The following is a 23,500-nucleotide window of genomic DNA, read 5'->3' as shown; positions in this document are numbered from 1 at the left end:
TAATTCTCATCTGATCTCTTGCAATGGTTGATTAACAAAGGACATTGTTAAATCAATCTGCCATTAAGTGACAATCTGCCATAAAGGACATGAACTTTAAATGGGAACTGGAGTAATATATACATTGCCAAAAGTATTCGCTCACCCATCCACACAATCAGACTCAGTTGTGAGCGAATACTTTTGGCAATATAGTGTATGTGTGACCTGAATTTCCAAGCTTGTTAACAATAAAGGTAATCTCAAATTGGGGGCATTACTGTACCTATTCAAAGAAAATAGGTCGAAAGCCATTATACCTGGTTGATGTAAACGCATATTTTATTGTAGCGCAGCACATAAAAATGCTATACTCCAACTAAGCAAGAAGCCTTTGCAGGTGACCCCTTTTTACAGAACACAACCAAAACCAATTAGTATTCCTAGAAACTGCAGAAAAAAAGCACGTATTCATAGTTGGAATTCGACACAGATTGTTCCTAACTGGATTCTTAATTTTGGACCCATCTTCAAATATGAATTATAGGAATGTAATACATTATTTAGAAAATTAGTCTCAACTTTTAATTATAAAATCACAGATTGAAGTTTATAATGAGTGTAGCATTGACTCTTGTGGGTGTCAATTAATACATTTCTTCCCAGAAAACTATGGATGAAATTTAGGTATTTATTCTTTAATCTTTTATAATTATTTTATTAGGGGAGTAGCTAATAGAAATTTGATTTTACTTTTATTGTTGTATTAAGTGGAACCATTTAAAAACCAGGAAAATAAGATTTTGTGTTTTAAGAACCAAAATTTTCTTGAGTAAACTTGTATCAATAATTTATTGTTTTCTGGTGAAAGAGTTGTATGTCAGGCACATTATCAGTTTAAATGAAATCGATGACAACTTCAAGTATTGCTCTGAATCCAGCAGTATAAAACTTGTTTTACAATGACAAAACAGCAAAAATACAATACAGGTATTTGTATTTAGTATTTAGTATATAAAAAAACAATGATCAAGAACCATGCAATACAATTTGCCGAGTCTTGTAAAATAGTCAATTTCATAGTTAGCAAAACTGACTTTATTGTCTCCGTCATTTATTCAAACCTCTGGATGCTGTAAATATATGATCCAAAGCATCACTGTCCAGATGTGCATGCATAGAGGATTCCAGTGCTTAAATTCTCCCTCCCAACTCTTCCTTTACAAGAAGCTCCATAGACACATGTGCTCTTGAACTAAGGCAATTACTTTATCATTAAAATAAGCATCAAAGCCACCAACAAACTTGGGCCACTCCATCCAAGCTACCAAGATGTTAATTTCCCCTACAAAATAGAGAACAAATGAATCCCTTTGTACAGATTAATAATTTTCACTATCACTAGTATGAACACAATTGTTGATATAGTTTATGTGTCTAGAGATTCATTCTCTGGGCTATGACAATATTTTATAGTAATAGGCCAAATACTTACTCTCAGCAAAAAAACATTTTAAGAATAGCCTTTCATGTTATATCCAAAAAGAAAAATCTATTTCTAAAGAACCACTTTGGATTATCTTATATTCAGAATGTAGACATTGGCAGGTACCAGGCACTTCAGCACTCTGGATATTGTTGTATCCACTCCTAATCAAAGACATTTAGGACCTAACAGTTAGGAGAACCATAATGATGTAATCAAGAAAATTGAAATGGAACATTTTAGCTGAAATAAGATAAGTAGTCCTCCACTTACAAATGTCCCTTTAATGACAGCCTGAAATTACAACAGCCTTGGAAAAAGTGATTTACAATGTATTTATTTTATTTATATTCCACCTTTGTTATTTTAAATAATTGAAGGCAGCAAATGTATGTACTACTTCTTCCTCTTCCTATTTTCCCAAAAACCACTCTGTGAGGTGAGTTGGTGTGTGAGAGAGCAATTGACCAAAAGTCATTCAGTTTGCTTTGTCTTCAAAGTTGCAACTGTCACAACCGTCAGAGTTATGTGATTCAAATTTGGCCCCTTGGCCACTGGCTTGCCTTTACAACAGCTGCAGTTTTTCTGGTCACATGATTGTTTTGGGACCTTCCAATTAAGCAATATCGATTGGAGAAGCCAGATTTGCCTAATGACTGCATGATTCACTTAATAATCACATGGTTTGCTTAACAATTGAGGTAACAATGGCGATATAACCATATTCAGTTACGTGACACCTTTCTTAAAAACTGCATCGCTAAGGGACCAAACTTCTGGTTCAAATTTTGGTCTTAAGTTAAGGACTACCTTTAATTCTGGTCAGTATTTTCATGCAAATGAAATGGTATTGAAAACCGTATTTAATTCACAAAGTACGAGAAAGCCTGAGACACTGAAGAGTACATTGCATATGTTCGGTGCCAAATTACAGATGTGTCAAACTACTTTATATTTCCAAGACTACATTGTAATTGTTGGCACTTCCTGTGTGTAATATAATTTGAAAATATAAATGCAACCACCTATTTATACTACTTTGGCAAAGGCCTGGTGAGTTTTCTCTACCTAAACAAAAATATTTACATGGAATGTTGAACTGTCAAGTCAGTGTTCAAATCACAAAGACTCATGGATTTGTTTAATAAATTGCATCAAGAAATATTTAAAAAATCTATTTAGATCTTTTGTCATAAATATGTATATATATCTATACATTCCTAAATTCCTTTGTATATGACGCTAATCCTTTATATGTTAGCATAAAATAAGTGAGCCTCCTTTTTGCCTGCTAAGGTTATGATGCATAATCATCACATGCTCTTGGTAAGACAAATTCACTGACACATAACATGTATTTCTCCTCATCCAGTAAATCATTTGGTGTCAACAGAAAATTTTAAAGTTTCTTTCTTCATTGGGCAGAATACAGATTTAAGTATTAATTACCCATGACATGTGTAAAATGGGAATGATTTACAGGTTTTTCACACTGAAACGGAGTTGCTTAGTTCTTCTCAAAGGCAGTTTTAGAAAGATATATATTTAAATTAATAAAGTATTTACATAAATATATGTATACAACCAACTCAATTACAAAGGCTCCTCCACCACATTATTTTATTCTTATATAAGAATTATTCAAACAATTTCAAGTTTGATTTAAATGAAAATCCCATTGTCTTAAATCCAACAAGACAATATACAAATACTTAGGATGTAAAAGATGACATATTTCTTATTGAAAAGAAAGTTCAATAGTTAATTTTTCCTCCAAAGTAACTTAAATTTACCCCAATGTCAAGATGAATATAAAGGAGCAATTTGCATTTTACATTGTAGATCAGTACTAAATGGACACTTATATTCTTAAAAAATAAATGCTCCAGTTATAATATATTCTCAAGTGCTAACCAAAATCACATATAGTACTAACAGAAATCTTGAATCTTAAGATCTTCTCTTAAATCTAAGCTTAAAGGAAATGTCATGGAGAGTGCAAATTATTTATGAAAGATGGTATTATAGTAGTTGAGGATGCTTTTTAAAAAAACACAAGAAAACAATTTAAAAAACAATTAAATAAAAATAAGGCTTTACTTTGTTCTGCTGCCTAGAAAACTGTATTATCAACAAATTAAAAATAAGATCAACCGTCTCCTGCAATGTTCATCTAACATGTCATAACTAGAAAAAGACCTCAGCAACAATATATCCTCTTAGACCCAGCTAACTACCATGAAGACGTTTGTGCAGCATTATGAATGCACCCAACTGACTGGGACCCAAAATGTTTCTCTCTCCAGTTTGTCAAAAATTGTTTTCAATTCATTGTATGCTGTGGTAAGATCATCATTCACTACAACTTTGTCAAAAAGATGGGCGTATTGACTTTCCATGATCTGGGCAGATTTAATCATTTCTTGAAAATCTTCTTCCTAAATAAAGAGAAGCGATTAGTCAAATATAAAAACAAATCAATTTACAATACTATTAGATTTACAGAAAATTATAATTTATATCTTGGAATTTACACAGGTAGTTCTTGACTTATGACCACAATTAAGCCCAAAATTTCTGTTGCTTAGTGAGACATTTGTTAAGTGAATTCTGCCCCATTTTACAACTTTTCTTGCCACAGTTGTTAAGTGAATCACTGTGATTGTTAAATTAATTACACAGTATTTAGGTGATTCAGGCTTCCCCATTGACTTTGCTTGTCAGAAGGTCACAAAAGGGACTCTGCAATGGTCATAAATAAAAATCAGATGAGAACTGTCTGAATTTTGACCACGTGACTATGATGCTGCTGCAATGGTTGTTAAGTGTGAATGGTCGTCACTTTTTTCAGTGCCATTGTAACTTTGAACATCCACTAAATGAACTGTTGTAAGTAGAGGAATACCTGTATAAGGCAATGTCCCATACACTGCTCCTGCTTTCAATAGCCCAGTATTTAGATTTCTCTAGCCAGAAATGGCAAATCAGTGGGCCTTCACATTGTTTCTTTCAGTACTGCTATTTGATTTTAAGATGGAAATTTAACATGTAATAGTTCATTAAAAGTATAATTAATAAATGATTAATTTCAATAATTATAATAATTATTAAGTATAATAATTATCACAAAATGTTATCTCAAATTCAGATTATTTTGAAACTTTCTTCTACTCAACTTCCAAACAATCCCTATTCTTATACATATCAGATATTAATAGATAATTATAAAATGTCTGTCTTAGAAACAGAACTAGAGAAATGCATTTAAATTGTTTTTATGAATAATGCCTTCAGATGCATATTACCTAAAATTAGGTCTGCTGTAAAAAAGGGAATTCAGTAAGACACTATATTTATTTTTGGAATTTTGAAAAGAATCCAAAGAAACCTTCTTTTTAGATTCCTAGGTCTCCTTTTACAACTCATTCAATATATTTAAGTCACTGTTTTTAGAAAACTATATAAAATTAAGACAGAAATCTTTTAAAAAGAACATACTTAATTTGGGAGGGGGGAAATCAGTTTTACAAGTAAACATGTATTGGGCAATCAGGGCTGAAGTAGACTAAACTTATCAAGTTCTGTATTTTTAAATAACCAAATCTTAAAGGTACAAAAATTAAGATTTATTTTCATATTTCCAGGAAATTTACTCACTTGAAAAGGCTTGGCAGCACCTTTTTCATCCTTGCTTGAAATTATTTTGGCATTTTTTCGTGTCTCTCTTAAACGCTCAATTGATGGAGGTTTTATAAATATCACAAATGGTTTGAATTCCAAAGTCCTTAGATGCTTCACTGTCTGGAGGGATGAAAATATTAAGGTGAACATGTTTATTTTAAAACATTATTTACTCTGAAACAAAACAAGCCCTCTCTAGTTTCTATGTAGCATATTCCTCTCTGATAACAGATACTGTTATTAAATATAAATTATGTAGCATTTTAATTGTTCAGTATAACATACAATGTCTTGTTCAAATGACTCAAATTTGCTGAAATGCTAGTCATCTTTGGTCCTGTATCTTGAATATCTTCCTTACTGGAAATGTGAATGTGAATAAGGAATGTTGTAAATTCTGAACAAGATTTTAGGTTAAACATGTATTTGAATATTCAGTTCCACACTTTCATTTTGCTAACAGTTCTAGTACAGTTGCTAGGAAGTTAATAGTTCTCTTTAACTTGTAATTTCCCCCTTGAATTGTTAATCGAGGGTGCAGAACATATCAGCTGAATGGCAGGAAAATTAAATACTTATTGTTTACTTACATGAGGCTGTACATCTAATAAACAAACTTTATTTTTTGCCAGAACAGCTCTAACTGAGTCAATGCTGGTACCATAGAAATTATTTTTATATTCCCCATATTCAATAAATCTGAAATAAAAAATAATATTTTACATTTGTTACAAATCTTATTTCCACATGCCTTTTTGAAAAAGGAAATCTGATAACACTACCTATTGACAAAGATGACATAAGGAATCAAGTGCCAAGTAACATTTTTTTAAAAAAATCCAAATGTTTAAAACTTGAATGAAAAATCATAATTATTACAAAATACCTCATTTTAAATTCAAATTTTAAATTTAAAAAGTTAAAAAAATAAAGTTTCAAAACTTGATTTCTCCAGCTTCCAAGCCTTGAACAATGCTAGAACAATTAGTATAAATCTTTACAGTATACATATGTTGGCTACAAAACAAGTATGATTAATTCTTTTCTATTTTCAAAATACCCTTTAAATAGAGAGACTGAAACTTCTGATATATTCATCTTGTGTTCGTCTTTGGACAAAACTTAATTTCAAATGATGGCATGTAATCTGTATTTTGCTCAGTAAACAAGTTGCCACTGAGGTGCAATACATATGGTTTGTGCTAGAAATTGAAATTAAACTATGGTTTTGGCATCCAAGAATTCTCATCAAGTTAGCTCTGGCATTTGGCAGAACACTGAGATGAAGGAACATTCTCACATTAGCAATGCAAAATGGCACACACACAAGAAATAAGACATGAATTTCATGCTTCTCACATACTTGTTATTCTGTATATCTGTCTCGAACAAGTGCTTGGAAATAAAAGTGTATTCAACACCATCACTTTCTTGGCTTCTTCGAGGTCTTGTTGTGTCTGGTTTTATTGAAAGAGCATTAAAAACCACTTTGAAAATAAATGAAAACAAAAAGTTCTATTCTACTGGTTTTAATTACCAACAAACTGTTGAAATTCAAGTAGATGAAATTCAATTCTCAGAAACTCGTGTGAAAATTTAAATACAAGAAATCTATCCTCTCTTCTCAAATATTAATCTGGAATAGGTTTTTGTTGTTACATATCTTCTCCTTGTTGTCATGCACCTTTTATATCAAAGCAATAATCCGATTACATTTGACTATTCAGTCTGCTGTACTCTGATGTTAAATCTCCTTTCTAGTGATTTCCATAGTTGGTAGAAGACTGGCAAACCAAGAAGACACATGACAAGGACCATGTTTGATTTATCTGCCTTTATTGTTTCCACTATGCAATAGTAGAGAAATAGAGCCAATTTATTTATGTTCCTCATGAAGTGGAAGGCTCTTTAAAAAAAACTTAATTCAGATATCCTTACCACATTCGACTCCAAGCAGATTATATTTATGCTAATTAAAAGGAAGCTGAATCATACATTAGGAATTTATAAAGCAGACTTTTTCACTTACGTGGAACTGTTACACCATAATGGTGAGTGTCACTGATTAACAATTTCCGTTTTAGTTCATTCAGTCCTACACCAACAGGACCTGAAAGTTTAAAAGTGTTCCAGTTAATTGTTCTGATTATTAATATTATAACGTAGTACAGTAGCTCTGTTTAGAAATCCAAAATGTTACTTAAAAGTTTTTTATTGGAAGAACTCCAGTGTCTTCAGTATTCACTGGGCGGATAGGATTTCCAAAGTCTATGGGTGTCCCAAATTTTGGCTTTTCACTATCTCTGAAATCAATAGCCTGTCATTTATTCTGCCAAAGATACATAACCTTGAATGGTCAATTGGCTAATGTTAAAAAAGAATGCTGATGGAATATGAAGATTAAGCTGGTACTAATCTCAAAATTCATGATGTTATATCCTTCCTTTTTTCTCAGTATATTTAATATGTACCATACTTTGACTTAAAATAGCAATGTGTGATTACATCTGAAGCTGTTTCAGAAATCTTTGGTTTTCCTCAATAAAAGCTGTGTGCTATCCAGGAATGCATTTTGGGCTTAGATGAAAATGTTCAGAAAGAAATATACTTTCAAACAAGACTCCAAATTATGCAAGAGTTAATTGTAATTTAAGCAAGAGCAACACATGAAACACTTTATTGAGGAATACTAATAAGTTAAAATGCATTATAAAAGTCTAATGATGAGTATACATTTCAGCTACAGCTAGCTAAAGAGCCCTATGGATTCCAATAACTTATTCAAGGTGCTCTCAAGCACACTGACATATAAGCCACGATTAGTATTTCATGGTTTTCCCTCTCTCCAACTTTTCTTTAGCTCCCGCTATGATATGTTTCCCTTCTCTATTTGGAACAAAGTTCCACTGGTATAAAGCAGTGTTTCTCAACTTGGAAGTGGCAACTTGGAAGATGGGTAGACTTAAATTCCCAGAATTCCCCAGCCAGCCAGAGGTATATAGGAAAAGGGGCAACTCCCACTTTTTTCTCTATTGTCACCTGCCCTATATTTGTACCTGGATTCTAGGGAGATGCTGCCCTCCTCGACGACCAAAGATTAGGCTAAAACAACAAGCAGAACATACCTCATACAATTAAACTAATCAGCCAATAATTAATGACAACAAATTCTTACTTTACTTGTGATTTAGTATAGGGCACTTTGCTAATATCAGGAAATGCACACCCCTTAACCATAAGAAAATTAAAAAAAACCTGATGAGATCTATTATCCTTTCAGAATGGTGTATACAATATATAAATAAAGACAAACATATATTTCTTAAATTTATCTTAACTTTTTAAGAAATTTTAAATTTTCTTCCCAAAAAGTCAAATTGCTATGGGTTTATTGTATGTGTTTCTGTGAAATGGTGCCACATGGTTATTACTTTTCTATCTGATAGCAAATAACTACTGTATATACTCGAGTATAAGCCTAGTTTTTCAGCCCACTTTTTGGGCTGAAAAAAGCCGCCTCGGCTTATACTCGAGTCAGTGAAAAATTTGCCCGAAATGGAGGAGAAAAATGGGCGGGGCCATGCCGCTGGGTGACACTCGTGAATGGCCCAGCGCTCCTGAGTTTCCCCTCCCTCTGTGTCAGTTTGCCGCGCAGCGTGCACCGCACCATCCCCCCTCCTCACGTTCTAATGTAATGCAGGGCTATCTTACGATTCCCCTTCCTCCCCCTCCTGCCGCTCTGCAACGATGTCCCACCTCCTCCTTGTTATGGCAAGCAGCCACATAGCGATGTCCCACCTCCTCTGGTACAGTGATCCAATGATAGGAATCACTGTGCCGTGTGTCATAGGAGGCGGGACATCGCTCCCGCGGCTGCACGGGACATCATCATCACAGCGGGACATCAGCATCATGAGGTGAGTGAAGTATTTCATTGAATACACTGCTAGTTTACTGTTTTTCTTTGAAATAAATATTCAAAAACATTATTGGTATCTATTTTTATTTTTGAAATTTACCGGTAGCTGCTGCATTTCCCACCCTAGGCTTATACTCGAGTCAATAACTTTTCCAGTTTTTTGTGGTAAAATTAGGTGCCTCGGCTTATATTCGGGTCGGCCTATACTCGAGTATATACGGTAAATGAAATTGATTATCTATTTTTCAGATCATTCAGTAGTTACTGCTACATTTAAAGAATGAAATATAAATATATTCAGATAAGAAAAAAAAATCAACTATACATATGCTGCTGAAGTTCTCCTCAAAAATGCATATACGTATTTTGATTTCCACATATCCAGTTTTGTTGAGAAAGTTTTAAGACAATCAGTGCATATTTGACAATTGTGTTAAGTGTTTTGCTGATCGTCAGAAATCACTCAGGCAGATAACAAGTGATTTTATTTGGGAGTTGGGAAAATATCTCACATAGAATTCAATAAACATTTAGCCTGGATCCCAATTTTTTATTATATAAGCAGACAGATTGTTGTATCTATGGAAAAAATCCCTCTCCCTCCTGAGATAATGCCTTTCAGCGCCACTTGCTTTTTGCTTAACAATCTGGCATTTTACTTCTAAATTGATTTATTGGGATGAGCACAAGCTATAAAAAAAATCCCTAAACCTTAAACCTGCAAACAACTAAACAATTGGAATCTGTGTGTGTGTGTGTGAGACTCAGCTAACAGGAAGGAAGTTTTATTTGGAACATCATGAGAAATGACCTAATGATAATAGCTGAGGCAGTTCTATTTCATTAGTGGCAATACTACTCCAGAATGGGACAACGCATTGCGGCCAACTTGCCACAGCCATTTCGCTGCAGCCAACTTGCCAAGGGACAACTTGCTGTGGCCAATTCACTGTGGGACAATTCTACACAGGACAACTCAATGCAATAAATTTTACCTGAGAGAGGATGGAGGGAGGAGTAGAAGGAAAGATAGGAAGCAGAGGAGAAAGTAGAGGAAAAGGAGAGAGGGAAAAGCAGAGGAAGAAGTGGAGGGAATGCAAGAGTAGGAGAGAGGGGAGGAAAGGGAAGGGGAAGGGTAGAGGAGAGGAAGGGGAAGGAGAGAAGGGAAAAGAGAGGAGGAAGGTAGGAAGGAGAGAAGAAAGGGGAGAAGGAAGGAGGGAAGGAAGGAGAGAAGGAGAGAAGAAAGGAAGGAAAGGGAGGAGGAAGTGAAGGAGGGAAGGAAGGAGGGAGGGAAGCAGGGAGGGAAGGAAGGAGGGAAGGAAGGAGAGAAGAAAGGAGGGAAGGAAGGAGGGAAGAAGAAGTAGGATTGTTGTAAAATAAGATGGGTCTATGGGATGGTAAGAAAGCAATTTCAATTATATTGTCAATTGCAGGGGAGAAAAATTGTTACAAACACATATTATTAATAACAGTTGTGAGATCATATAACTGTAAATGTATATATGAGAAACAAAAATTTATATTAAAAAAAAAATCTGCCACTGTTTCTTTGACATTACTTTCATTTTTGTGGAACTGGACAACATATTGTGGCAGATAACTTTTATCACATTGAGTTTGTCCCGTGACAAATTGGCTGGGGTGAGTTGTCCCGTGGCAAGTTGGCCACGGTGAGTTGGCTGAAGCAAGAGGTTCTAGACCCGTACTAGCCCATATATCAGAAAATTATCTTCTTGATATAATAAAATCACCGGCCACACACGACTGAAGCCTGTGTCAAGGTCACCAGCCAAAGCAACTAAGCAAGCAAGCAAAGGAAAAGCAAAACAGCCTGGCATGGAATGGAATAAAAGTATTTGTGATGTTTCGACTTTGCACTATTCTGCGGATGACACAAATATTTTAAATGCAAAAGAGGCTGTTTCAACTATTTTAAAGCTCTCAAACATCCCTGTTTTCAGAGTTTCAAACCAAAAATACTTCTGAAACAGTCTGTTTCATATGCAGCAACAGGGTATTTCAAATTCAAAACCATCTACGTTCTACACACATCACTACTTTAAAAGCTGAATTATGTATTGGAAGAATGATAAAACAGAAAGAAGAATGTACCTTTTTTCATCTCACTCCACCTCAATAGATTGAAATACACCTCTAAAAGGAAATAAAAACAGAGAAGACGACATGGAGGGCCTTTCTCCACTGCTATTATTATCCTCATAGTAATGAAGAATAAGGGAGGAGATTTTGCAATCCAAAAAACCAGAAGGCTGCACTAGTGAGATTTTCAAGAACCAAGACAAAATAGTATACAGATAATCCTCAATTTACAGCCACAATTGAACCCAAAATTTCTGCTGCCAAGCAAGATAATAATTGTTAAGTGAGTTTTGCTCCATTTTACAACCTTTCTTGACACATTCGTTAAGTGAACCACCGCAGTTGTTAAATTAGTAACATGGTTGTTCCAGGGATCTGGCTTCCACATTGACTTTGCTTGTCAGAAGGCCACAAAAGGAGGCTACACGACTCTGTAGCATCATTAATATGAATGTGACCATGGGGATGTTGCGATGGTTATGTGAAAAATGATCATGTTACTTTTTTCAATGCTGTTGTAATTCCGAGCAGAATGTGGACAAAAAAGGAAGCACTTGGCTTCTACAGACCAACAGTGAAATTAGTAAGGCTACTCAGGTTTATTTTAAAAATGATAATGTTCTTATTAAGTAAAAAGGTAAAGGTTCCTCTTGCATATATGTGCTGTCCGAAGATGTCTGTGTGGTAATGTGGCCGGCATAACTAAATGCTGAAGGTGCACGGAATGCTGTTATCTTCCCACTAAAGGTGGTTCCTATTTTTCTACTTGCATTTTTACGTGCTTTCCAACTGCTAGGTTGGCAGAAGTTGGGACAAGTAATGGGAGCTCACTCCATTACGTGACGCTAGGGATTCGAACTGCCGACCTTTCTGATCGACAAGCTCAGCATCTTAGCCACTGCGTTCCTAGTTCTTACTAAAAAAACAAATAAAGTTGAAATCATGTTATAAGAAGGTTATGCTCGGTGAGGATACTAAATTTGATTAAAAACAACTAGGTAATGTTTTTAAGCAGATTCCAATAAAAATTTAAATTCAATTTTGCCTCAACCAACTATATGAAAAAGAAATTATCTGACTTTCTGTTCCTTGACAATAATATTAAACTTATTTCACACGCCATATTGGATGCTACTACTAGCTCACATAAAGCTTAAAAAATCTGATAATTTGTACTATGCTTCAATTAATATTGCCAGTTTTTCCACATTTTACCTAAGACACTTTTATGATTTTGGCCAGACTTATGCCGTTTCTAATACCAAGAGAAAAAAACATCAAAATGACTGAGGATTGCAATAAATTTGCGAACTGCTTTTGTTACTGAAAAAGCACACTTTCTTCACTTGATTTATTATTTCCAAAATAAAATAAAATTTCTAGATATTTCTTAGAGTTAAGCATATGTGATTTGTTATAAAAAATCTACTTATTACCCTTTTCACCGGGTTCTGTTGATATAGGTGTAAAAGCAACTCAACCATATTATTACTTACTGTGTAGAACCCACAATTTCTTGCTCACAGTAGTAGGTGCCTGAATTTGTGCATTAGAAAATGGGAAAGCTGTTTTTAAAACTGATTTTAAGTGTCCCCTTGGAAATAAGCTTTATAAAAACAGCAGAAATACAGTTTATAATAGTCCCTGATAGAGGGTCATGTTCGTCTGGTTTGCAATTTTTAAAATGGAAAAATTCTATCAATGAAGCACTGGCCAGCAAAAATGTAACACAATGAATACTAGAAGAGTTGGAAATGTTGGATTTTGAATTAAATTAAGAAAATATCTTAGACAACTATGCTGTTATTAGTGTGAAAACACTAAGGGCTTCTAAAGTATACATGACATTCTAACTGATTCAATTCAAGAATCTATGTTCTGGAACACACAGCTCAGTCAATTCCAATGGCTGATTTTGAACCATTTAGTTAATGGTTTTAATTATGAGGAGAATATAGCAATAGCAAACACAATAGGACACAGCCTCTACTTATACAGGCAACTAACAGTCCCACTATTTGTGACAGAGCAATTTGGGTAATTTTAAAATACAGTAAAGATTGACTGGGTATTTAGACCATGGGTGTCAAACTCGATTGTGTCACGTGACATACCGTGAAATTTTTACCTTTGCAGAGTTGGGGTGGACATGGCCTACGCATGACACATCTGGTCCGTGGGCTACCAGTTTGACAACCCTGATCTAGATGAACTTCAGATTCAGATATCTATATAACATAGTACAAGAATTTGGTGTGTTGTTTATTAAAAAGTACCATTCCTGAGCTTCAGAATGTATGCAAGAATAGAGAGCATTATTAGTGGCACATTAAATAAAGTCCTAGCATTTTATTCTTGAGTTGCAGAAATGATATGTACATAACATCCTGAAGGCTCTAAGGAAAGAGTAACTGATGAAAGTTAAAAAAGCTACTACAAAAGCTATTCTATGCCACTTTTATTTTAGATTTTTGGAAGGATGGATTGGAATCCTATATAACGTGGCCGACTGGCCCATTTAGTGAACAATAACAAATTAAGATAGTAGAAACAATTCCATATTGCAACTTAGGTCACTAGAGGTTCCTGAACCATCTTGAAATTCCAGTCTGGATTGCAATGGATTGGTGGTCAGACTATGGGCACCACTGACCGCCCTGAGCAATCACACAATGTCTTTTTGTCTTTCTCATCTAGAGAAAAGGTTACCATATTTTTCAGAGTATGAGACACACCAAGGTTTTGAAGAGGCAATTTTTTAAAAAAAGTAGGTAGGTAGATAGAGGGATAGAGAGGGAGAGAAAGAGAGAGAAATACAGTAGGTAGGTAAGGAGAAAGAGAGTAGTTAGGTAAGTAGGTAGGTAGATAGAGGGATAGAGAGGGAGAGAAAGAGAGAGAGAGAGAGGGAGAGAGAGAGAAATACAGTAGGTAGGTAGGGAGAGAGTGTAGGTAGGTAGGTAGAGGGATAGATAGAGAAATCGAAAGAGAGAGAGAGAAATACATTTGATAGGTAGAGAGAGAGAGAGAGAGTAGGTAGGTTGGTAGGTAGAGGGATAGAGAGAGAAAGAGAGGGAGGGAGAGAGAAATACAGTAAATAGGTAGGGGGGAGAGAGAGTAGGTAGATATGTAAGTGGATAAAGGGGGGAGAGAAATACAGTAGGTAGGTAGGTAGGTAGGTAGGTAGGGGGAGGGAGAGAGAGAGGAGAGAGAGAGAGAGAAGGTAGGTAGATAGGTATTTCTAGGTGTATTTATCCATGTGTTGGAGAAGGAAATTGCTGACAATCTGCAGCACCTAAGACTTTGTTTCTGCTGGCACAGCACTTGGCACAGATTGATAATTCTCATCAATCAGTTAAAGAGCTTTCCAAAAGGAAAAAAAGTTTTTGCACTCTGGAAACCTTCCCAAAACGGCCCGTTTTTCATGAAAATAGGCCCTTAAAAAAAAAAGGCATGAATAGTCTTTTGGGGGCTTATAGAGTGCTGCTGGGGGCTGGCAAAAAACATTCCATTGTTTTGCTTATTTCTGCCCTCCCCAGCCCCCAGGAGCTCTCTGAAAGCCCCCATAAGGGTATGGATGGCCATTTTGGAGAAAGGGCGGGGCTTAGGGAGGCAAAAAATGCTGTATTCGATGTATAAGAGCCGAGGTGGCGCAGTGGTTAAATGCAGCACTGCAGGCTACTGCTAGATCAGCAGTTCAGCGGTTCAAATCTCACCGGCTCAGGGTTGACTCAGCCTTCCATCCTTCCGAGGTGGGTAAAATAAGGACCCGGATTGTTGGGGGCAATATGCTGACTCTCTGTAAACCGCTTAGAGAGGGCTGAAAGCCCTATGAAGCGGTATATAAGTCTACTGCTATTGCTATTGCTATTGCTATAAGACACATCCAGATTTTCAGCCTCTTTTTTGGGGAAAAAAGATGTGTCTTATACTCTGAAAAATATGGTAAGTCCTGTGACAGGCCCATGTTTGAATGTGTCAGCCTTTTCCTTTTAGGAAATATTTCTAATTCACTAGATGACATGCTTTTTTCTTTGCTTTCCCAGAGGTTTGCATCCATAGACTCTTCATACCCCTTCACACATTTTCTTCTTCAACACTATCACTTTCTCCATCGACCCATCTATTTTATATCTTGGCTAACTCATTTTTACATGACTCTAGCCAGCTTACAATAAAACAAATGGAAGTCATTAATATATCATTGCTGTCCGATATAACAATATTCCAGGCAATGAGGGTGTTCTTTGTTTCTATGTTCTACTGTGAGGCTAGATAAATGTCTAGGAAGAACTGATGTTTCAGCATTATGGAAGCAAGTTTAATGAAGCTCTGTAGTTTTATTCTAAAATGGCAATGCTGCAACTTCAACAGATTTGGGTAGAAGGGGGAAATTATTTACCCAGCAGAGTCAGAAATTGAAAGAAATTTGCCCACTGTGAAATAGGAGATGTAAGAAGTGGAAAAAACATAGAAGGTTCATTTTAACTTGCTATCATTGCATCAACCACAAGATGATAATGAAAATAATAAGGATAGGTGATGGATGACCAGTGAAGAACATGCAGGAAAAAATGGCTGCATGGGAGCCGGACCAACCAAGCACATGAGAGGAGAGCATAAGCCATGTGCTGTAACTAATTGGAGCTAGATAGAAAGAAGTGCTCTAGGCCATTTGCCTATAAAGGCTTATAGTAAGGCTTATGATGGAAAAAAGCAGTTCAAGCGGAACTTCAAAACCTGGGCAAGGGGATGCATTTGTGATGAACTGAAAGGCTGAATGATTATGTCATGTACTATTGCGTTCAGAGAAAATGGGTGCACTGGACTGGTGAAGGGGTGAACGGATATGAACAGGCTCTAGGAAGGGTGAAGATGAACTATGAAACACCCTTTTCTGTGGAAATTCTAATATTCAGATGTCTCTTAAAGCCTTAACAACAGAAGAGTTATCTTGACTTGTTAATTTACTGCATTATTTAATTATAATATTCATTTTATTTTTTTCAAAAGCAGGTAACTCATAAGATAGACGAAGGTTGAAATTTACAATATTTCCGATATCCATATACAACAGGTCTTGCTCAAGATCTGAAATTTTTCAAATTTAAAAACACAAAACAAGCATGCCAATGAAAAACAACTATAATAAAACTAAAAACAATACAGTCCAAGTTCCATCATTTGACTTAACCTCTTAACACTTACCGACTAAGACAATAAGTCTGTATTTTTCATTTGGTTGCCTCCTATATTTTGCTACTTCTTCATAGGTAGGGACATCTGCAGTATCATATTGATCACTCTTCTTGCACTCATACATTGTCTTGTTTGTTTTTTTATCCTTTCTGCTTAGGCGAAAACTTCTCCTAAAACCAGCTGTGGTTACATTTTTAAAAAAAGTGAATATAAATGTTACTAGCCAATAAAGCAAACCACCTAAAACAAATGTTCCTTTAAGCAAAATATGTACTATTTATGTTATCAACATTTTCACCATTATTGCTACATATAAGTATATGCAGGCTATAATACAAAATGCTTCTATTTCTCCAAATATTATATATTATTTTGCTCATGCATACTCATACATTAGACACTGAAATTAATGTTTTTTTTTAAAAAAAAATCTAATGACTAATAATACTTTGACGATACTATAATTCATTTGGATTACTCAGTTATTTTTTCTTAAGATTCTTATTCTATAAATATGTATTTTAGATAAAAATTAGAGACATTTTTAAAAATTTGTTCAGTTTCACATATGAGGTATATTTGTCAGACACACAAACCAAGAACATACTTTGGCCCACAAATCTGAACTATTTTCTAAAAAACACCACCCCTCCCTAACTAAAAGATACTCAGAACTGAAATAAGCAACCAGAGACTTCATAGAATACTTTAACATGGATTGATAATCTATATATGCCTATTAGACACAGAAAAATTCATATAGTTGTTATCAATCCTGTTTCAAGTGACATGCTATATATTTATAGATAGGGATTAATAATGTCATGGCCTACTTTCATTAGAAATAATCTTTTAAGTTAGAATAAGCAAGTTTTAAAAACAAAATTATAATGTATTCACTAACAGTGACATAAAGAACAATTAAGGAAATTATCATGTAATATAGTTTTGAAATTAAAAGGAGGGGGGAAATTAGAATAGTCAATGTAAATAACGTACAAAAGAATTTTTTTTGTATTTTTACCCCATTATTTACCCCATTATTTTTTACCCCATTATTTTTCATATTCAATTCAAGATGTTGAACACATCTAATGCTCTTTCCATCTTCTATTTCCCCTACAATAACAATTTGGCGAGATGAGTTGACCTGAGAGAGAGTGAATGGTCCAATTTTTTACTGAAGTGTGCAACTGGAGATAACATGACCATAGGATGCTATGAATGTCATACATAACCATTGGTTGTGAAGTGACCAACTCTTGATCACATGACCATGGAGACACTGACAGTTACAAGTGTGAGGATTAGTCATAAAATTACTTTTTCAGTGCTGCTCTAACTTTGAAAGGTTGCTAAAGAGGCAAGAAATTAAGCAAAGTCTACCTGTATATTACTTTAAAGGTAGGAAATCTGCAAAATATACAGACCATCTACTCCCCAACTGGGATTCACTGTTATTTCATATGATGGTAATCATATCTGATAAGGAAGCTTGTGGCATAGATATTGCTGAGCAGACTACATCAGAAGATGGTTGATATACTGTCAACACATTGTTATCAGAAGCATAATGAACCCAAGGAAATCCTAAGTGAGATGAAATTTTGTGAAGATTGAACAGCCATAGTATTGTAGCACTAAGTACCAAATGTATTTTGAATGGTGCTTCTCTGCGAGACTAGTAATAACAATGCTGAGTGGGTTGCTAGAAATCACTTTAATTTTGATGGTTTCAATATTATGAGCATGAAATATTGGGGCAATGGGGCTTTGAGTAAAGTTTAGAATAAATAATTAAGAATTTGAAATTCTTTCCTAATGACTGTTTAATAAGCTGCCTTCCCAATGAAACACAAATGCATGAAATGTTGGCATGCATTCCAATGTAGTGTCCCACAAAGCTGAAATAGAAATGTATAGTGACCATCAATGAAGAGGAAAAATTGCAGCTTTTTTGAAAAATAGCTCAAAAGCAAGATGAGCACAACTAAGGGAGTTCCAAAAGAAACTTGGGAAAGGACAAAACACCGAATTACTTAACAAATCCAGAAGAAAGATGAAATGGAGCGGGGGGGGGAAATCAGGAGTAGGCAAACTGCAAATACTTTTCAGTGTTGAATAGTGTTGTGGAAAAAGCTAGAGGTTTTGGCAGTTGGGCTGAATTTAGGCAATAGTGAATGAAGCTCTTACATTTCCTTCCTAGCTGAAGGATGTTACAGAACCAGCTGTTGTAGAACGGATTTGCACAGGCACAGATTTTCAAGGTGATACATGGGGTTTACAAAGAATATGAATGATTTAATTCTTGTAGTGGCCCGCCAGCAGCCAGCAGCAGATTAGGACAGTGAGGTTGGGGAGGAAATGGGTCAGTCTTGGAGTCTGGGGAAGGCTCTGATGAGGGCTCTGTGTTGGAGGCAGAGAGGAGGGCAGACTGTAGGCCAGTTATCAGCTGCCTTCAGTCAGACATCAGAGAGACAGATGAACAACTGGAGCATATTCCCAGTATATGCATGCACAGAGTTGTCAAATAAAGGGAACAGCTAAAGAACATGGGGGTAAGGCCACAGGTGGATGATGGTCCCTCCCAGAAGAAATAAAAGAGGAGCAAAAGGGGAGTGGAGTTGCAGGAGACAATTAGTTCGTTTAACTGGTTTGTGACTCTCCAAGACTCCTTGCCAAGTTTCGCAGATATCGGCCTGGCAGCTTTCCAAGCCAGAGAAAATCTGTGACTGTAAATCCTCCCTTGAAAGTCTTTGCTGGATGTGAATAAGCAGAATTCACAGTAAATTAATAAAAGGGTTTTTTGTCGGGACACGGAGTTTGCTTCATAATCTTGGGAAGCCTCGGTCAGAACAATTCTAGTAATAGTGAGAATGCAAATATTATGGGTTTTAGAAATAGAGATGGCTCTTGTTGAATGACACTTGTTCAGTGACCATTTCAACTTACAGTAGCACTAAGTGAGTGGTATTCATGACGAATCCTCTTATTTATGTTAGTTGCAGCATCCTCATGATCACATACTTGCCATTTACAATTTTCTTTGCCAGTTTCCTATAAGCAAAATTGATGGGGAAGCTGGCAGGAGGTAGCAAATGGCACTCATATGATGTTCCACTTAAAGATCCAGAATGATTTGATGATGATTCCAGTATCCAGAAATCCTGGAATTTCCGTGTTAAGCAGTGTGATCATGTGACACAACACTTGTGCAATGGCAGAAACTGCAGTCCCAATTACATGAAGACCACCTGAATGTAGGCCTCACTTTGGAGAAATCTGAATAAAATAAATTCCTATTTGATCAGTCATGGGAAAACATATGCAGTTTAATAAATAACAGCAGCAGGAAAAAAAAGTAGCAGCCACAGATATAGTTGGGCCCTTACTAAATGTTAGTATTCATTTGTGCATTTATTTCTTTGTGTTCACTGAAATAAAAAAAAATGGCATTTATGTGCTTGATAGTTGTAGGCATGCTTTATATTTAATCAATAAAAATAACTGCGTAATCTATTCTTGTCAAATCGATACTGTGGAAGTTCAAGGGGTGAAGTATTTATTGGTGAAAGCTTAAGCTGGTGGAAACTTATAAACAAGATCTAGTGAAGATCTTAAAGCCAGAAAAAGGCTTATTATTAACATAGGAAAGATATTTGTGTATATGTGTGTGGGAGGAACCAATATGTTATTCTACATAGAGTGAACACCACTTTACAGAGAAGCTAAGACCATTAAGGATGAGTGAACATGGCAAAATATTCCCTCTACTCAACTGTTTTCTAAGAGTTATACTTTTGTTTTATACCCAGAAATGAATTATCAATCTACCATTCACTTAAACAGAAAACACAAATAAAAAATGAAAGAACTTCAATTGGGGACAGCACATAGTAGAAAGTCAAAACCATTTTATATATTGTAGTGCTAGCCTAAGAAAGAAGGGAAAATATCTTTTTTTGTTTTAAAACTGAAATGAAAATAGTGCTTCCTATATTTAGATCGGGCAGATTAGACATTTCAGAAACATGAAACTAAACTCAAATCAATATAATTGAAGAGGGTGGACAACACCTACAAGATCACAGATGTATAATCAATGTTTTTCCTGTTACACTATGAAAGCAAAGTTAAATTATAAATAAGCAGGAGAGAAAGACCATGGATGCTTTAAAACTAAAAATATCATGGATAACTTAAAGAAACAAACAGACAATCCAACAAATCGATCATAGAACAAGTCAATCCAGAGTTCTCACTTGAATTTTGAATTCTTAAATATTGGAGCCACCATATCTATAAAGTTGAAAAAAGAAAGAGAAGAGGATGACCAGCAGCAAGGTGGATAGAACCCACTATAGTAGTAAAGAGCACATCACCAGAAAATCTGAAGGGCCAGGTTGGGAACAGATTGTTGTAGAAAAAATATCTATGCGGTTTCTAAGAGTAGACTCTGTCTTGATAGCACATGATCAATCAATTCAACAGAGGAAATAAATTCCAAACCACCAAAATGGCAAGTAACTTAAGTAGCATTTCTCCACACTGCCTTAGTTATGATGCTACTTCATGATATACTGTAATTCCTGAGGCATTGTTGAGGGCGGGGGAGAAGGGGTACTCTTGCCAACTCCATCCAAATTTCAACAGCAAAGCAATTATGCTTAGAGAAAAAAGAAAATGGCTACAATTTGATCCAATAAGTTACTGTCCCAGCATGAAAATTCTCCTCTCTTTTTTCATTTGGCCTCAACTTTCCAGAAAGTATAGCTATTCCTGCAAGTTTAGGCTCATTGCCAGTTCTAAAGTGCATAGCTGAGGAAAAGCAAACTCTTCCCTAAAGGGCTTTGTCCCACATAAAGTCAATGAGAGACCCTGAAAAGTCAGCTCCTATACGCAGAAACCTCATCCTTGGCCCCCATTTCTCCAGCAGCCTAGAGCCCAACAGGTTTTACAGAATGTTTATGTCTGCTTTTCAACTAACATTTCACAGCCAATACATCCAATGAGGTTTCTTTTTAAAAAATGTTTTATGAATAATTCAGACGCTAAGAACAGGAGCAAGACTAAACATTTTCCAGTTTTCAGAAAGGATGCCATTTAGGTTTGCAGTTTAGATCTCAAAATCCTTTGAAGTGTGCATAAATAGGCACCCAAGAGCATAGAAATCCAAAATAATATACCACCAATAGCAGTTTGCACGCTTGACATTTTGGCCTTGTGTGACAAACAATGTACCCAAACACAGCAAAGCAATATACTAAACGTGCTCAGCTCTTACTAAAATGCAAGACTTATTATGGGACAGCTGCTAAATTTAAACATTTGAATCCCATACAGAAATAAATATATGCAAATAAACTTGCTTTCAAATTTTAGAATAAACAAAAATCACTCCAATTTAAAAACTATATTCTAAGCTTTTATGCTAGGAATGTAAATTTTATGATGATAAAATAAAACCGCGTTTCTCATTACAGGATATGTGTAATAATGTATTTTATTGTTGATTTATATTTGGTTTAAAGATTGCTTTAACTGATCATCTACCTACTAATAAACTATAGGGCACAGATTTAATATTTAAAATTTTTATTTATAAAAATATTACCCTCACTGAGATAATAATGCATCAAAAATGCACAAAATTTAACATGTATGCAAATATTCATAATAGAAAACTGAATCACACCTTTATGCACAAACACACACATAGACACACAGACACACAAACTCACACACAAAAACACACAGTATTAAGTAATACAAGCAAAAAATTATTTTGCTTTGAATATTAAGAAAGTCTAATAATAAGAAACCTATGAATTAACATTGTAAGTAGCAGTATCTTAGCTTGTACGAAAATATCTATTACATGGGAGAAGAAACAATCTCTAATACCTAAATATGACCATGGCTATATGACAGGAGCATATACCTATTACATGAATAAGTTCACATGGAAACAAACCTACCTATCTTATGAAAATATTCATTTTGAAGTATTCTCCCTCCTGCAAGTGGAATAACGTTTCTTTCATACAGGTGAAACTCGAAAAATCGTGCAAAAGTTCCTTTATTTCAGTAATGCAACTTAAAAGATGAGACTAATATATGAGATAGACTCATTGCACGCAAAGCAAGATAGTTCAAGCCATGATTTGTCATAATTGTGATGATTATGGCTTACAGCTCATGAAAACCACAAATCCACCATCTCAGAAAATTAGAATATTACATGCAATCAATAAAACAAGGATTGTACATAGAACAATATCAGACCTCTGAAAAGTATAAGCATGCATATGTACTCAGTACTTGGTTTGGGCCCCTTTTGCAGCAATTACTGCCTCAATGCGGTTTGGCATGGAAGCCTGTGGTACTGCTGATGTGTTATGGAAGACTAGGATGCTTCAATAGCGGCCTTCAGCTTTTCTGCATTGTTCGGTCTCATGTCTCTCATCTTTCTCTTGGCAATGTCCCATAGATTCTCTATGGAGTTCAGGTCAGACGGGTTTGCTGGCCAATCAAGCACAGTAATCCCACAGTCATTGAACCAGGTTTTGGTACTTTTGGCAGTGTGTGCAGCTGGAAAATGAAGTCAGCATCCCCATAAATCTTGTCTGCAGAAGGAAGCTTGAAGTGCTCCAAAATCTCGGGGTAGACGGATGCGTTGACCCTTAATGAAGCACAGTGGTCCAAAGTTCTGTTGCTCAGTGCTCCAAAGTCCTCTTTTCTGATGAGAGTAACTTTTGCATCTCATTTGGAAACCAAGGACCCAGAGTATGGAGGAAGAATGGAGAGGCCAATCAAGCACAATAATCCCACAGTCATTGAACCAGTTTTTGGTGCTTTTGGCAAAAGTTGCTCTCATCAGAAAAGAGGACTTTGGACCACTGTGCTTCATTAAGACCAGGGTCAAGACATGAGACCGAACAATGCAGAAAAGCTGAAGGCCGCTATTGAAGCATCCTGGTCTTCCATAACACATCAGCAGTGCCAAAGGCTGATAGCTTCCATGCCACACCGCATTGAAGCAGTAATTGCTGCAAAAGGGGCCCAAACCAAGTACTGAGTACATATGCATGCTTATACTTTTCAGAGGTTCTATATTGTTCTATGTACAATCCTTGTTT

The 23,500-nt window shown here is 35.5% G+C and overlaps 1 protein-coding gene across 2 annotated transcripts in view; it reads right to left on the bottom strand.

Annotated features, from left to right (window-relative positions):
• Positions 1-812: 812 nt before the first annotated feature.
• Positions 813-23,500, bottom strand: part of MPP7 (membrane palmitoylated protein 7) — an 89,692-nt gene continuing 67,004 nt past the window's right edge. For both annotated transcript variants that reach the window (XM_032237789.1, XM_032237790.1), the window contains exons 12-17: positions 16,371-16,541; positions 7,176-7,256; positions 6,510-6,603; positions 5,737-5,845; positions 5,123-5,266; positions 813-3,903 (exon numbers count right to left, since the gene is read on the bottom strand). In XM_032237789.1, coding sequence (XP_032093680.1) covers positions 3,724-3,903; positions 5,123-5,266; positions 5,737-5,845; positions 6,510-6,603; positions 7,176-7,256; positions 16,371-16,541 — 779 coding nt within the window. In that variant the 3' untranslated portion in view covers positions 813-3,723. The remainder of the gene's footprint in view (positions 3,904-5,122; positions 5,267-5,736; positions 5,846-6,509; positions 6,604-7,175; positions 7,257-16,370; positions 16,542-23,500) is intronic.

This window comes from Thamnophis elegans, chromosome Z (genome assembly GCF_009769535.1).
Source record: "Thamnophis elegans isolate rThaEle1 chromosome Z, rThaEle1.pri, whole genome shotgun sequence".
In the NCBI taxonomy this organism is placed as follows: domain Eukaryota; kingdom Metazoa; phylum Chordata; class Lepidosauria; order Squamata; family Colubridae; genus Thamnophis; species Thamnophis elegans.
This window is presented reverse-complemented; position numbering and strand designations above follow the sequence as displayed.